Source organism: Quercus robur, chromosome 10 (assembly GCF_932294415.1).
Source record: "Quercus robur chromosome 10, dhQueRobu3.1, whole genome shotgun sequence".
Taxonomy (NCBI): Eukaryota; Viridiplantae; Streptophyta; class Magnoliopsida; order Fagales; family Fagaceae; genus Quercus; species Quercus robur.
In genome coordinates, this window is record NC_065543.1 from 39,244,476 (window position 1) to 39,258,156 (window position 13,681).

A 13,681-nucleotide genomic window follows, 5' to 3' on the forward strand; every position below is an offset into this window, starting at 1 on the left:
AGGGCGTTGGCTGATCCGAGAACGAATAAACAGTAATGAGGATGTTAAGCTCAGAGTCCCATGAGTAGGTTGCAAGTGGAAAGGTTGAGGAAGGCAGGCCGAGAAGGAATGTCTCCTCGGATAAACAAAGCATAAATCAAACATATATCCTACCATTCAAGGGGACCTTCTAGAAAGTTCCACTAATAAGGACTTGCCTTGTAAACACGCAAGAAGGATGGGAGCTCAGAAATATCTAAAAGAAAAGTTGCTACCACCACATTGAATGTTCTGTAACTAACTCTCTAACCATATTAATGAGAAAGTAATCTCTGGACAGTATTTTTCAGCCTTACAGCTACCCCCAAAAGACTTTAGGAGGGTGCTGATGGGACAAGGATCAACATTAGCAATCTACGGTCCACATGTAGGGCATAGATAAGAAAGAAGAGATAGTATAAATTAGAGTGAAGACCATAAGAGAAAGGGAGGAAAAAAGAAGAAAGAAAGCACTGTAGCAATCAAAATTGCATCTGTAACCTTTTTCATTTGATTTATAAAAAAACTGACCTCCTCTGACTATGCCGAGAACGAATTTACTTAAACAGATCCTTCCTATTTTTGCTTGATTGTTTTTTAAATCCATTCTAACTGTTATCCAACTCATTAGTGTCTAATTTTCCAACCTACTATCTACAAAATTCATTGTATTGAGCTTGCTGAGCCCAGATCCATTTACATTTTGGGCTTAGGTTTCAAAGTGCGTCCTTACAACTATAATAAAAAGAGACTCTCAAATAACTAAAAAATAGAAATACTGATATGTCTCTTCGTTGTTTGAACTTGGACATCAAATATGATTTATGTTTGGTCATATTGGTTGACCCAATTATAAATGCAATATTTTGCTGATCACCGTTATAAATAAATAAATGGGTGACCACTATTTTTTTTTTAATTATATTCTTGATACTTTCCTATAGACGTTAGGATTTTGGCATTATTACGTTGGAGCAAGGTTGTCAAAATCAGGATCCTACGTAGGATCGTGGGAGGTAGGTAGAATTGTGGATTGTAGGATCGGATCATGGATCATAAGATCCTACCTATTTTCATATTTTAAGTAAAAAACCTATTGATAGTGACTTTGGTAATGTTTGGATAGAGCGTTGCGTTTTGCTGCGTTGCGTTTCTACGTTTTCCCCTTTTTTCTTTTTTTTTTCACGCGTTTTCCTCCCCACAAGCAGCTACTGTTCATGTACTGTACATGAACAGTAGCCGCAACTTTTGACCAGTTTTCCGTGAACAGTGCATCCGTGCACTGTTCACGAACCCACAAATTTCATTTTTTATCAACTTTTTCATTAAAAATGGGTCCCACGGCACTATTCACACATTTAAAAATTATTTTGCTACAGTGTTTTTAGTTTTCAGTTTTTAGTTTCAGTAAAATAAGTTCTATCCAAACAGACCCTTTGTATGTTATATAATCACTTAAAATATGAATCCATTCATTAAAAAAGAATTGCATCATAAAATGTAATTTGCACGCACTACATCGTTTTTATGTCATTCTAACGAAACAAAATATATTTAAATTTTGACATGATATATCTAAAAAGTTCAGTACATGTTTAATTAGCAACTAAGTACCAAAATATTATCTATACACATGAAAAATGTTTTCCAAATTCTAAGTTCCAAATTCAAAATAAGTTAGGCTAGTTAGCATATAAAAACTAGCTAACTACAAATTTACAATATGTAATCCAAAAGAGAATTCTCAATCTAAGGTAAACTAGCTAATTACAAATATGAAATTCAAAAGAGAATTCTCATTCTAAGATTCTTCTAATCTAATCACTGTCATTGTCATATCTCATTTCATCATCTAAATATTTTAGGTTTTGTTTTTGAAAACGATAAACTTAAGTGCTATAGGTTTTTTTGAGATTTTATGTTGACATAGGGGTAAATTTAGGACTTCAATTCATTATTAGGCTTCTGATAACCCGTTGGACTTGTGGGTTTAGGTGGATTATCTTACCCAAATGAATCCCACTTAAAAAAAAAAAATCAAGCCAAATGGTAGGATCAGTAGGATCCCCTACGATCCTACGATCCTATGCGATCCTATACACGATCCTACCATTTTTGTGATCCTGCTACGATTTTAAACTTTTTGGTGAGGTGAGATCGTAAAATCATGTGATTTTACAATCCGGATCGCGATTTTGACAATCATTCGTTGGAGAATAGAGATCTGGGATTATTTCTATAAATTTCTATTGATATTTTTCATTCTAATATCTCAAAATTCAAAGGCTTTACTTTCTCAGTTCCAGAATATCTTAATCACATACTTTAGAAATAATTACTATTTCTGAAAAAATAATGCAAGAGGTCAACATGAAAATTTACCAAAAAATAAATCAATAGGTGTGATGTGAATGTATACCATGAAGGCATGAACTTCTCTAAAACATTCTTAATTTTTTTATAAAATAAATAAAAATAAATGGACCATAGATTAATTTGGGCAGTTTTCTTGGCCAAGTTCAGGAAAATAAATTCATTGATAAGCATAACAAAATCAAAATTTATTCTTCAGACTTTGAATTTCCATTACATGCTAAATCTCCTAAATCTCAAATAAACCATATGTACATAGACAATTCTTAATCAAACAAAACATGTCCAAGATCTACTAGCAGCCAAGATTTCAAAAAAAAAATTTCCTGTTACTCATTCCTAAAAATTCTTGCCCTCATATACCCTATTGAATTGCCAATTTGAGGGTGCAACATTATCAGATTGCACTATTCTACCCTCACTACCAGTCACTTGGAAAGACAAGCTTTGGCCATCTAAACGAACCCCAGTTTGCCAATTTTGGCCCCAGTTACGTGACATTTGTATCCAACCAGTATTGGAACCCTTAATTTTCACATTACTAACTTCGCCAACACCCCCAACATTGTACACTAACACCAGCAACCAATATGGATTTCCCTTTAACTCAAACTTAATCCCGCCTTTCTTGTAACACATGACTCTCCGATACATAACAGGAACAATTCCACCTCTGTATTCTGCAATCTTTAGGAACATTGACATGGAGAGGTCGAAATGTTTCTGTGGTGGGTTGCACCAAATGTCTTCGGTTTTGGAATAGTCAGGAGGACAAAAATTGGTGGCTGTTACTCGAATTATACCTGCACCTTTTTTGCACCATGGTGAGTCTATGCATCTTATTTGAAAGCAAGCACCACATGTAGCCCCATTGTTGAAAAGGGCAGTGCTTAATGCTGTTGTCTCAAGACCATAACCTTGATCGAATAGATTTCCATAACCACAAGCTCCCACTGCAACAAAATAAACAAAATCAAAATATATCAATTTTCTTCATTATCAACAACAGGAAGGTAACCCCACCGGTAGGTTCATTGGTTTAGTACGTGACAATTCAATTCACCATACTATTGATCTATGGGATTTCTGGGGTGTCTCATCAGAGACAAAGATTAAGATACCACTTTCTTTTTTAAGTATGTAAAATTGCCTTCTATGTTAGGAGAGAAGTTCTTCAATATGAAAGAATGCCAATGTGTTTTATCACCAATGGTGCCTTCTAGGCTTCTACTACAAATGAAAAACAACATGATTTTAATTCATTCGTTTTGTCATGGTGGTGAAATATTAGTAGACTACTTCTAATTGCCATGGTTGAAGGACAATAAGGTTGTGTTTGTTTAGATGAAAATTGATTTCCGAAAAATATTTTTCATATTTGTGGTTGTTTGAGTCAAATGAAATTGCTGGTCAACATATATATAAAATAAAAATACTTTTATTAAAAAAATGTTATTTACTTGTATCCACCCAACCACCACTACCCACTAGAGTCCTCAGGCCACCGCTCGCCACCCCCAATACTGGTGGTTGGTTAATCACAATTCTTTTAAATCTAGAATTCTCTTTTTTTTTTTTTAATTTTATAACATATATATATATATATATATATATATGTTTTTGGGAGATGAGAAAACGTGAAGAAATAGTAAAAATATGTTTTTCTTAAAATATAAACAAACACAATCTAAGAGTGCCAATGTCCATGGTCTAATGTCACCTCTCTAGGTGTAAGTACCTAGGGGTTGTGGGGTTGGGTATATTTAGTGTATGTATATTTCTAAACCAAGATCCAAAAAATGAAAAAGGACAATAAGAGCACTTACTCATGGTTTCACCGCCTCCAATATCACCATAAAATGTTGCATGAGCATAATCCCAGCCATGAGCACCATTAGACGCGACCAGAGCCACAATAGTAGCCCAAGCAGCCACAATTCCAAAGCCAGCCATTTTGCCTTAATGATTAATCAATCTTTCTTTTGAGCGAGAGAGTGTATTAGGGATAGTTTTTATAGGTCTTAACGAAGAGATTATGAGAATTGGAATTTATTTACTTATTTACATTATTATGGCCCTTATGGCTATTTTTCAGTAGAGATATGAAATCATCGGTTATATAATTGCAATTAATGTATGATGATATTTTAGTGATTGGACGAATTATTTTTTCCTTATAATTAATAAGATTCCAATTAAGTACTCCTTTGGTGATTGGTAGTAAAAGTATACGCAGAAGAAAAATGTTTAAGTTATAAACTTTTTTACAAAATTTTTTACATTATTTAAGTTAAAAAGTGATGTTAGTCGTTTATTTAAATAAAAATTAGTAAGAATCTAATTCACGAAGAATTTTGTAGCATTACTCTACATAGAAAACAAAGGGTCAAATGGTCAATTATGAATGAATTTATGATGGGGTTGTGCAATTTTGGGCATTGACCCCTTTCCAAGTACTCCTCATTAATATTACGTGAAGAAGAAGAAAACCAATATGGTTGGCAACTATGTCTCAAAAATAACATTAGAATTTTTTTTAATTTTTTCTTATGATTAAATATAGAATGCTTTTAGTAATTATAGAAAGAATCTTTTTTCTTTTTTTTCTTTTTTTGAGGAAATATAGAAAGAATCCAAATGAAGGTGATTTATTAAAGGAGAAAGCTCTGATTAGGAAGACATTTTTCTATGCTTTAATTTACCATAAAATCTCCTTTTTTTTTAAAGGATAATATCTCCATCCTTGATAGTTGATACGCTTTTGGTACGGTACCACAAGGCACATCAATAAACTTAATTAAGCTTAATTAAATACAATTAACTTTTTTTGAGAAACAATTAAATACAATTAAATTAGGGAGTTACAGTATCTTTATTTTTTAAAATTTTTTTAGATGAATTTATTTTTTTAAATTTAGTATCTCACTATAAGTACATTTTTTTTTCCTTGTTGGAAGATTTTATGTAGTTTGCCATAAAACTTTAAACATTCCTAAGTATTTTTATTTTGGAAAAAGTTTACCTCCAAACCGGTTTAGAGGAAACTTCCTCCAACATACTACATAGTGATTAAACCGTTAAAGAGGCCATTAACATGTATTTTTAGTCATATGACTTTTTAAATAAGTTATGTGATTTCTTTAAATAATACACATAAATAATCTTATAAATAGTTATATAATCTTATAATCGACATTAACATTTTGTGGAAAATGAATCATTTTTTTAAAATCATTTTCTAGAAATATCACATTTTTCTAATACTACCCAACATAGAAAAATGCATAAAACTATTTTCACATCAGGTTTTCCATTAAAACAAACATAGGGTTTCATAAAGTGTGTTTGTTAAGTGAAAATTTAGGATAAATATTTCTGATTTCCAATAATTTATAAAACTTAGTTGTTTGATAAAATTCGTGAGAATTACAATTTCCATGAACATCTCAATTTCCATGAATCTCAATTCCCATGAATCTCAATTCCCATGAAATGCAGGAATCCTTAACCCTACCTTTAATGTTGGAAATATCAATTCCCACATATGTTGTATATGTGAGAATTTTTCATGTGATAAATAAATTCAACTTTTCATATTTTTATTTATTAAATTAAGTATAAACAATTCATTTTAAAACCCAAAAAAAAAAAAAAAAATCACAATTAAGGTTGCTCCCATTTCACTTGCCGCTATTATGAAAAATCATTTTTGCTTTACTTTACTTGGGCTATTAAGATGTTTTTGTTCATTATGTTATCTCTTGTTTATTCTTATATTTATCTTTCAACCAAATAATTATTAATTATTTAGTTTCTAAAATAATGTATATAAGACTTTTTGAACAACCAAACAATTTTTTTAAATATAGTGTTTTCTATAGCATGCTAAATTTTCGAATTTAAAGTATTATATATCAAACAACATAAATGTCAACTCTTTCAAATTTAATTCCTGTGAAATTGTCAAAAATCCTTGTGATTAAAAAATTTTAACAACCAAACAGACCAAAAATAATATAAGTTAATCAAACATACACTTAGGATCCGTTTGGATGGAGTGGAGAAGGAGGGGGTGAAGGGGAATAAAGTAGAATTAGCTGAAAATAGGTCTAGTGATGATTTTGATATTACTCAAGTCTCATGAAAAGTAAATTATAATTTATAAAAAAAAAAAAAAAAAAAAAAAAAAAAAAAAAAAAAACCTATAATATCACCCTTTTTTTTTACTCATTCAAAAAGTAAACTTTCATTTCTTGGATGGAGATGGATTTCTACGTGAAATAGAATATCCAAATATTATCATTTATCTAAGAAGTGTTTTAAGTTTAACTGTAGGACTGGAACTGATAAACTTGATTGATTTCTTCTAGAATTATAATTAAATTTTGTGCAAAATTTTCTATACCACTTGGTGTATTATTAGGCATTTTAGGGGTTTTTTTTTTTTTTTTTTTAAGAATCTCTAGGGTTTCAAAATAGAAATTTCACTCCGATTTCCGATTTGGCTATATATAAGTGGTACAAATATCAAGAGTGACTATATTTTAAGAAAAAACAGGTTTATATTGTAGAGGGCCTAGAGGCATTATGTGAAAGAAAAATCAATTGATAATTTGACATAATTGTGTACATTAGGCCAAAAAAATCCAATTACAAGACCATTCACAATTAACTCGTCACTCAAAAGTTACAATACTCAACAACAATGTTGGGTATTGTAACAAAGCTAAATTATTTCTCTCACCAATTTTTATTTATTCCCAACTGACAATTCTCCCTCTTAAATTTTTCCCAAATCTTTCGATCTCATTATGTCGACTTCTCTTTAACAATTCCACAACTAACTTCTCACTCAATTCTGGTCAATTCTATTCTACTCTCCTTTACTCACCTTCCATCCAAACTAGTCATAAGGTAGTCAAGTCCAAGCGAGGATGCAAAATGGGAATATGAGCCATTCTTTTTGGTTGAAGTCAACAATATCTAATCAAGGACGCGAGAATTGTGCAATGGTGCTTTTTATGGTGATGGCAGTCTCGAATCCAATGAAAAATGGGGAGGTGGAGTTGTGAAGGCCAACAACAATGGGATTTAACGACTTCAACTAATGATTTTGAGGGGTTGAGTTGTGGGAGCGGTTGTGGTGGGGTTAGGCATGGCGGTGGTAGTGTGGTGAAGGAAGGAGAGAGTGAGAAGAGAGAGGGTGTGGCAGTTGGAGATTTTTAAAAAATATAGGTAAAACAAAGAAAAAATATAAAGAGTTTGTTGAATAGTGAATCCAAAAAAAAAAAAATAAGGCATTAAAATAGAAAAGTGACTTTCTAGCAAAAAATTTAGCTAGACCTTTGTTAACATTTCTATCATATGAGATAAACCCTCTTTGAATCCAAATTTTGGAGAGTCAACCTCAAAATCACAGCTCCAACAGACTCCAACTTTTATTATTTTTCGAGGATAGCAACAAACTAACTTATGGGTAGTCAAAACTTGCAATTACTATAGTAGCTCTCCATGCTTGTAGAGCCATTGTAGCTCTTTATTCTATTAAACTATACTTTTGTCCAAAGGTTCCCCTCCCAACCTCATGGGGTCACATAAACGAGAATGAAAAACCTAATTGAAGGCAAAGAAGTTCCAAGATTGAAAAAGCCACTGACCCAATTGCATCAAGTTATGCGTGGCTACTTGTTTCCTCTCATATGGCATTTTGGGTTTTGTTTAATGGGCCTATGTTTTATTTTTTTGGTAAAAATGGGTTTGTTTGTTAGGGGAGGCCCAAATGACTTATAGACACAATTTGTTGGACATGTGAGTGACATGATGACAAAGGCAACATTTAAAAATGTCAAAAAGTGGAGACTAAAGTGTTTTTTTTTTTTTTTTTAAATAAATTAAACATATATATATATAAAAAAAAAATTAAAAGAGATTTTTTTTCAAGTTTCATTGAGTTCTTGTATAGTTCAAAATAGTTAAAAGTTAAAACTAACCAGGTTTGAAGGGCTTAAAACTACTAGATATTAAGGGCTTAGGTAAAGTTATAATTCAATCCATTTGATGGTGCATGTGTGAATCTTCCACTTGTGTAGTTGTGTTAGTTCCTTGTGTACTAGTCTACGCTTCTTGTATATTTACTTCCAAAATTTTATTTTATGAGACTGTCTCATAGAGCGTTTCTCTCACAACATGTGGGTTCCATAAATGTATGAGACTCACTAAATATGAGAGAGACATTTCATAAGACGGTCTCATAAGATATTTATTATTGATTCCTAGTGATTACAAACCGTTGTAGTGCCTATGTAGGGTGATCATTAAACCTAGCAAATTGGTCTTGGCCTTGATTACCCACTCGAACCCACATGAAAGAAAAGGGTATGGGTAATAGGAATAGTAAGCTGTTTTAGTTTGATTAGTTATATATATTGGCTCAACCAATTCCCAATCCTCTATGTTAAAATTTTAATTTTAATTTTTTTAATTGATTCATTTTCAAAGTATACTACTATATTTGTATTCTAAAGTTGTATTATATTTTCTATATCAAAGATGAAAATATTAATGACATTACTCGTTAACTTAACATGTAATACTCAAATATAAATGTTTCCAATGTCTAACATTAAGTAGGTTTTTTTACCCATAGTTTAATATTGAGTTTATTTCCTGATTTTCTTTTTCTTTTTCTTTTTTTACATAACATGTTACTTTAAATCTCTATATATTTTTAGTTTGAGTTTGGCTCCTCATTTTTGTTTAATTTTTAACTTATTTATTTATGTATAACTTTTTAAAGCTAAAATTTTTTTTAAGTACAATTATATTTTTATTTCAAATTTCAGCAAAAAGTTAATCCAATGCACACTTGCATTTATTGGTGATTTAATTAACTTTTTATTTTTATTTTTATGAAAAGGTGATTTAATTAACTTATTTAATGTTTCATGTACAATGTGCGTAATGTTTCATGTAGAACATGCATACACACTTGTTTTTCCCTCTTCTATGGAATTATTGAACTATAAGATTATTAGAATTAATTATTAAACTATAAACTTAATTTTATGTATTATTCAACTTCTATCTTTGAAAGTTTTTTATTCTTTGGTATTGAAAGAAATACCATTAAAAAAATATTAGAAAGTAATAAAGTTGTTTTTGTATTTTCTTTCGGTGAAAGATGTAAAGGCCGTCCAGGTTAACTAAATCTGTCAAAGATGGTAAGGTTCATAGAAATAACCACCCATTTTAATTCAATAAAGTTTATAACCCATATCCGATTTGACATTTACTTTATTGAGTTAAAAATTATTTGACCCAACCCATTTGTCAAGTTTAGTTATTGAGGAAATTTTATGTGTAATGGGAATAAATGTAACCCCTCTTATATTGGTGTTATTGTGGTTACACTTAATTCTATCTCCTAGGTATCATAGTATATTGTTTCTAAAAAAAAGTTATCACAGTTTACTTTATTTTATTTATTAGGGGTAATTACACCTCTTAAAGTTTAGGGGAATGATACTCCACCCTAAAACTGAAGAGAATAACACATTTCTCCCTTGAGTTTCAAAGAAATTAACATCCCCTTTTATTTATATTAGTAACGAAATATTCTAAGTTTTTATGAGAACTTCTTTACAGAAGTTTAACCATGGTTAGTAAAAAAATAATTTATAAATTTAGAATAAAAATACAAAATTTATCAAGCATCAAACACTTGCAACGACAAATCTCTCCATAATCTTTGAAAAAAGAAAAAAAAGTAATAAGCAAAATTCATATTTAATATTTTAAAATAAACTTTAATTAAAATTTTAAAACAATTAATTTTTTAATCCTGAAATGGAGGATTATTTTGAAACCTACCCTTAAGCATAGAACAAGTAAGTGCACACTACTTTTAATATTTTCTTTTTTAGAAGAACCATATTTAATATTAATTTAACAAAGTTGATCATTGCTCACTTTTGATATAATAGTCACTTTATAAAAGTACATAATTCTTGTGAGGTAAGAGGCAAAACTCAAGATTCAAATTTATAAAATTTAGTAAATCGAATGTCAAGGGGATTTTATAATTATCCTCTTTTTTTTTTTCTTTTTTCTTTTTTTTTTGGGTTTAAAGAGAAAGAGAAGTGAGGGCATAAATGGAATATAGGGTTTAAGTTGAGGGACAAATAAGTAATATCGTAGTCCTCATTGAAACATTAAAACCCTAATCTCTAAAATCTCAAGTTCTTCCTTCCTCTCTCTCTCTCTCTCTCAAACGCTCACATCTTGTAGAGTTGTAGGAGGCACGCCGCGGCAGAAGCAGCAGCAAGACCCAGAAGCAGCAGAAAATGGAGACTGCGAGAAATGTGAAAGACGTGTCCCCCCACGAGTTCGTCAAGGCCTATGCCGCTCACCTCAAACGCTCTGGCCATGTATATCTCTACATTCATAAACACTTATTTTTCTATGATCCTGAAACTTAACACTTATATGTGGGTATTTTTTATTTTGAATGTGTGTAATTTTTCAAGGAATAATGTTGTTAATGGTTTGAGTTGAATGGGTGGTTTTTTTTTTTTTTGGGTGTTCTGGGAATGTGGTTATGTATTGGGCAATGATATTAGTTTTTATGTGATTGTTAAAATTGATTTTTTTTTTTTTTTAAGAAAATGTGTTATTTCAAGGAAACCCAAGTACCCATTTTTGGATTTTATTCAAAGATGGCATTTTGGAACTTTGATTCACTTTTGAGGCAAACATTGTTGATGTTTGATGGCCTTTCATGGTATGGAAATGCAGTTTAAAATGTAAAGAACAGTGGAGCAACACTTTTTTAGATTATTGGTCTGGTTGCTGTTTCATGTCTTTTGCTGATCTGTTCCTGGACTGGGATATAAGCAAAAATTTTGAGCCATGCTGCTATGCTTATTTCCTATTGTTAAACTAGTTGATTAACAGAAGCTTGTTGTGAAACTTGTTGTTAGATTAATTAATTTATAGAAACTTGTTGCAAAACCTATTGTTAGATGTTAGAATAATTAATAGAGCCTAAACTGTGTTAAGCCTATTTTGATATAAATTAATAGACCTAATACATGTCAAAAACACTTGATTATAGTATTTCAATACATTAAATACATATGATTTAAGTTCTGTATGTATAATAACTATGTCTAGATTTTGGCACTTCACTTGAATTGGTCTAGTGCCCTTTTGCTGCCTCATGCCTTGGTTGATGCAATACCTTGGTGTTTTAAGGTTGCCTTTTGCATTTGACTGCCTTGCTGGTGTGTTACAGTATTGACAACTTTGGTGCTGATAGTTCTGTGACATAATAAATGGTGACAATGCAGTCTCACTAATGTCGGCTGCACTCTCCATAATCCATCCATGTTATTGAAATTAGATGTTTGATTGATATGGATGCATTGCCCTGGCATATGATGGTATTGCGTGGGTGATATTCACTCTTTTAATGTGTCTCTGTCATCTGGTTAGTTTTTATATGCTGAAGCCTGTTATTTGACTTATCAATCATGACTAGGCTCTGGATTTTTATTGTACATCAGTAGGTGGTGGTGTTGGTATTCTCATGTTTCCATTCTCTATCTCCTTGGTTTCTTATAGGTCGAACTCCCTGAATGGACCGATCTTGTCAAGACAGCAACATTTAAGGAGCTTGCTCCATATGACCCTGATTGGTACTACATTAGAGCCGGTGTGTCTCCCTCCTTCACTTCTTCTTCTCTCCACCACCTCTCCCCCCCCCCCAAAAAAAAAAAAAAACCCACAAAAAAGGGCGCATTTACATACACAAGACTAATACATTTATAGTATAACTGTGTATTGTGGTTGCATCTTCTTAACCAAATTTTTACTGCAGCTTCCATGGCAAGGAAGATCTACTTGAGGGGGGGTCTTGGTGTTGGTGCATTCAGAAGGATCTATGGAGGAAGCAAGAGGAATGGCAGTCGTCCACCTCATTTCTGTAAAAGCAGTGGTGCCATTGCTCGTCACATACTTAAGCAATTGCAGAACATGAATATTGTTGAGATTGACACAAAGGGGTGAGTATCCCTGGCATCATTTTGGTTTCATGATTAACAAATAAAAAAATGAATAGATGACTCTTTTTTCTTGATTTAATGTACGATTTTCAACACTCAACCACCCCCCCCCCCCCTTTTTTTTTTGCCTCTAGGGCAATGGAAAAAAAAAAAAAAAAAAAAAGGGGCTTCTGATATGGTTATTTTCCTAGTAACAAAATATCAAGCTCCATTTACCCAGATAAAATATATCCAAAAAAGGTTTTTTTTTCTCAATGAAAAATGTAATTTTGTGCAGAAAAGGATTCTTTTCTCCAAATGACTTAATAGGACATGGCAACATTTCCTTTCAATATTTTTTGCTCAAAGCAAATCTGAAGCACCAAGAGAACTGATTTTTGGTTAACCAAGGAAATTAGGGAAATTTTATCTTGGGTTTCTAGCCGCAAATAAAAGAATTCTTTCTGGAATGAATCTCAGTTTGTTTTACTATTCTCAGTGTGTGAATCAGTTTTTAGAACAACAATTTTTCTTCCACAATAGATTCTGAATGAATTTTATCTACATTATTCAGTCAAATATTGTTCTTTGATAAATTACTTTGCCCACTTTTGAGACATCATGTGATGACAATTTTTCGTCGACTCAACAGCTCATATACTTGATACTTAAAACAATTTCTATTCTTGTATGCCAGTGGGAGGAAGATCACATCCACTGGTCAGCGAGATCTTGACCAGGTTGCTGGACGGATTGCAGTTGCCCTTTAGAGAGATTAATGCAGGCGTGCTGAGGATTAAAAGACTCTTGAGAACTTTAGAATGTAGTTGTTTGAAGTCGATATAAGAAGACATTGTTATTTTTTTATTTTCTCATTTGGCTTCAATACTTTTTTGATGAACGTGGCTTCTAGGAGAGTTCACTATGCTGGTTGTTTTCACTTTGTTGTCCTATTGCTAAACCTATTTTTTGATATTATTAATCATTAAATGGCTTATATTTTGGTTTGCTTCCAGTGCTATTAAATTGTCTTGTGCTTGTCCTAATATATAATTACAAACCACGTTCCGACACTAATGTGCTGCTAGTAAGAAATATGCCAATTAGATAGGCCATAGAACGTCGTTGGCGGTGTTGTGGCTTGAGGCTTTATGGGTGAATTGTTTGGCTAATTCAAAACTTTTTTATATTATTAATCATCAAATGGCTTATATTTTGGTTTGCTTCCAGTGCTATTAAATTGTCTTGTG

At 31.7% G+C, this 13,681-nt stretch overlaps 2 protein-coding genes across 2 annotated transcripts; one reads left to right on the forward strand and one right to left on the reverse strand.

The window, feature by feature from the left end:
* Window positions 1–2,730: 2,730 nt before the first annotated feature.
* Window positions 2,731–4,344, reverse strand: LOC126704140 (expansin-A23-like). Its single transcript, XM_050403167.1, has 2 exons — window positions 4,218–4,344; window positions 2,731–3,344 (listed from the first exon to the last, which is right to left on the reverse strand). The coding sequence occupies exons 1-2, from the start codon at window positions 4,342–4,344 to the stop codon at window positions 2,731–2,733; spliced, it is 741 nt and encodes a 246-aa protein (XP_050259124.1).
* A 6,278-nt stretch (window positions 4,345–10,622) lies between these two features.
* On the forward strand, window positions 10,623–13,439 carry LOC126702456 (40S ribosomal protein S19-3). Its single transcript, XM_050401158.1, has 4 exons — window positions 10,623–10,817; window positions 12,013–12,103; window positions 12,269–12,452; window positions 13,129–13,439. Exons 1-4 carry the CDS (start codon window positions 10,734–10,736, stop codon window positions 13,199–13,201), a joined length of 432 nt encoding a protein of 143 aa, XP_050257115.1. The 5' UTR covers window positions 10,623–10,733; the 3' UTR covers window positions 13,202–13,439.
* The last annotated feature ends 242 nt before the right edge of the window (window positions 13,440–13,681 follow it).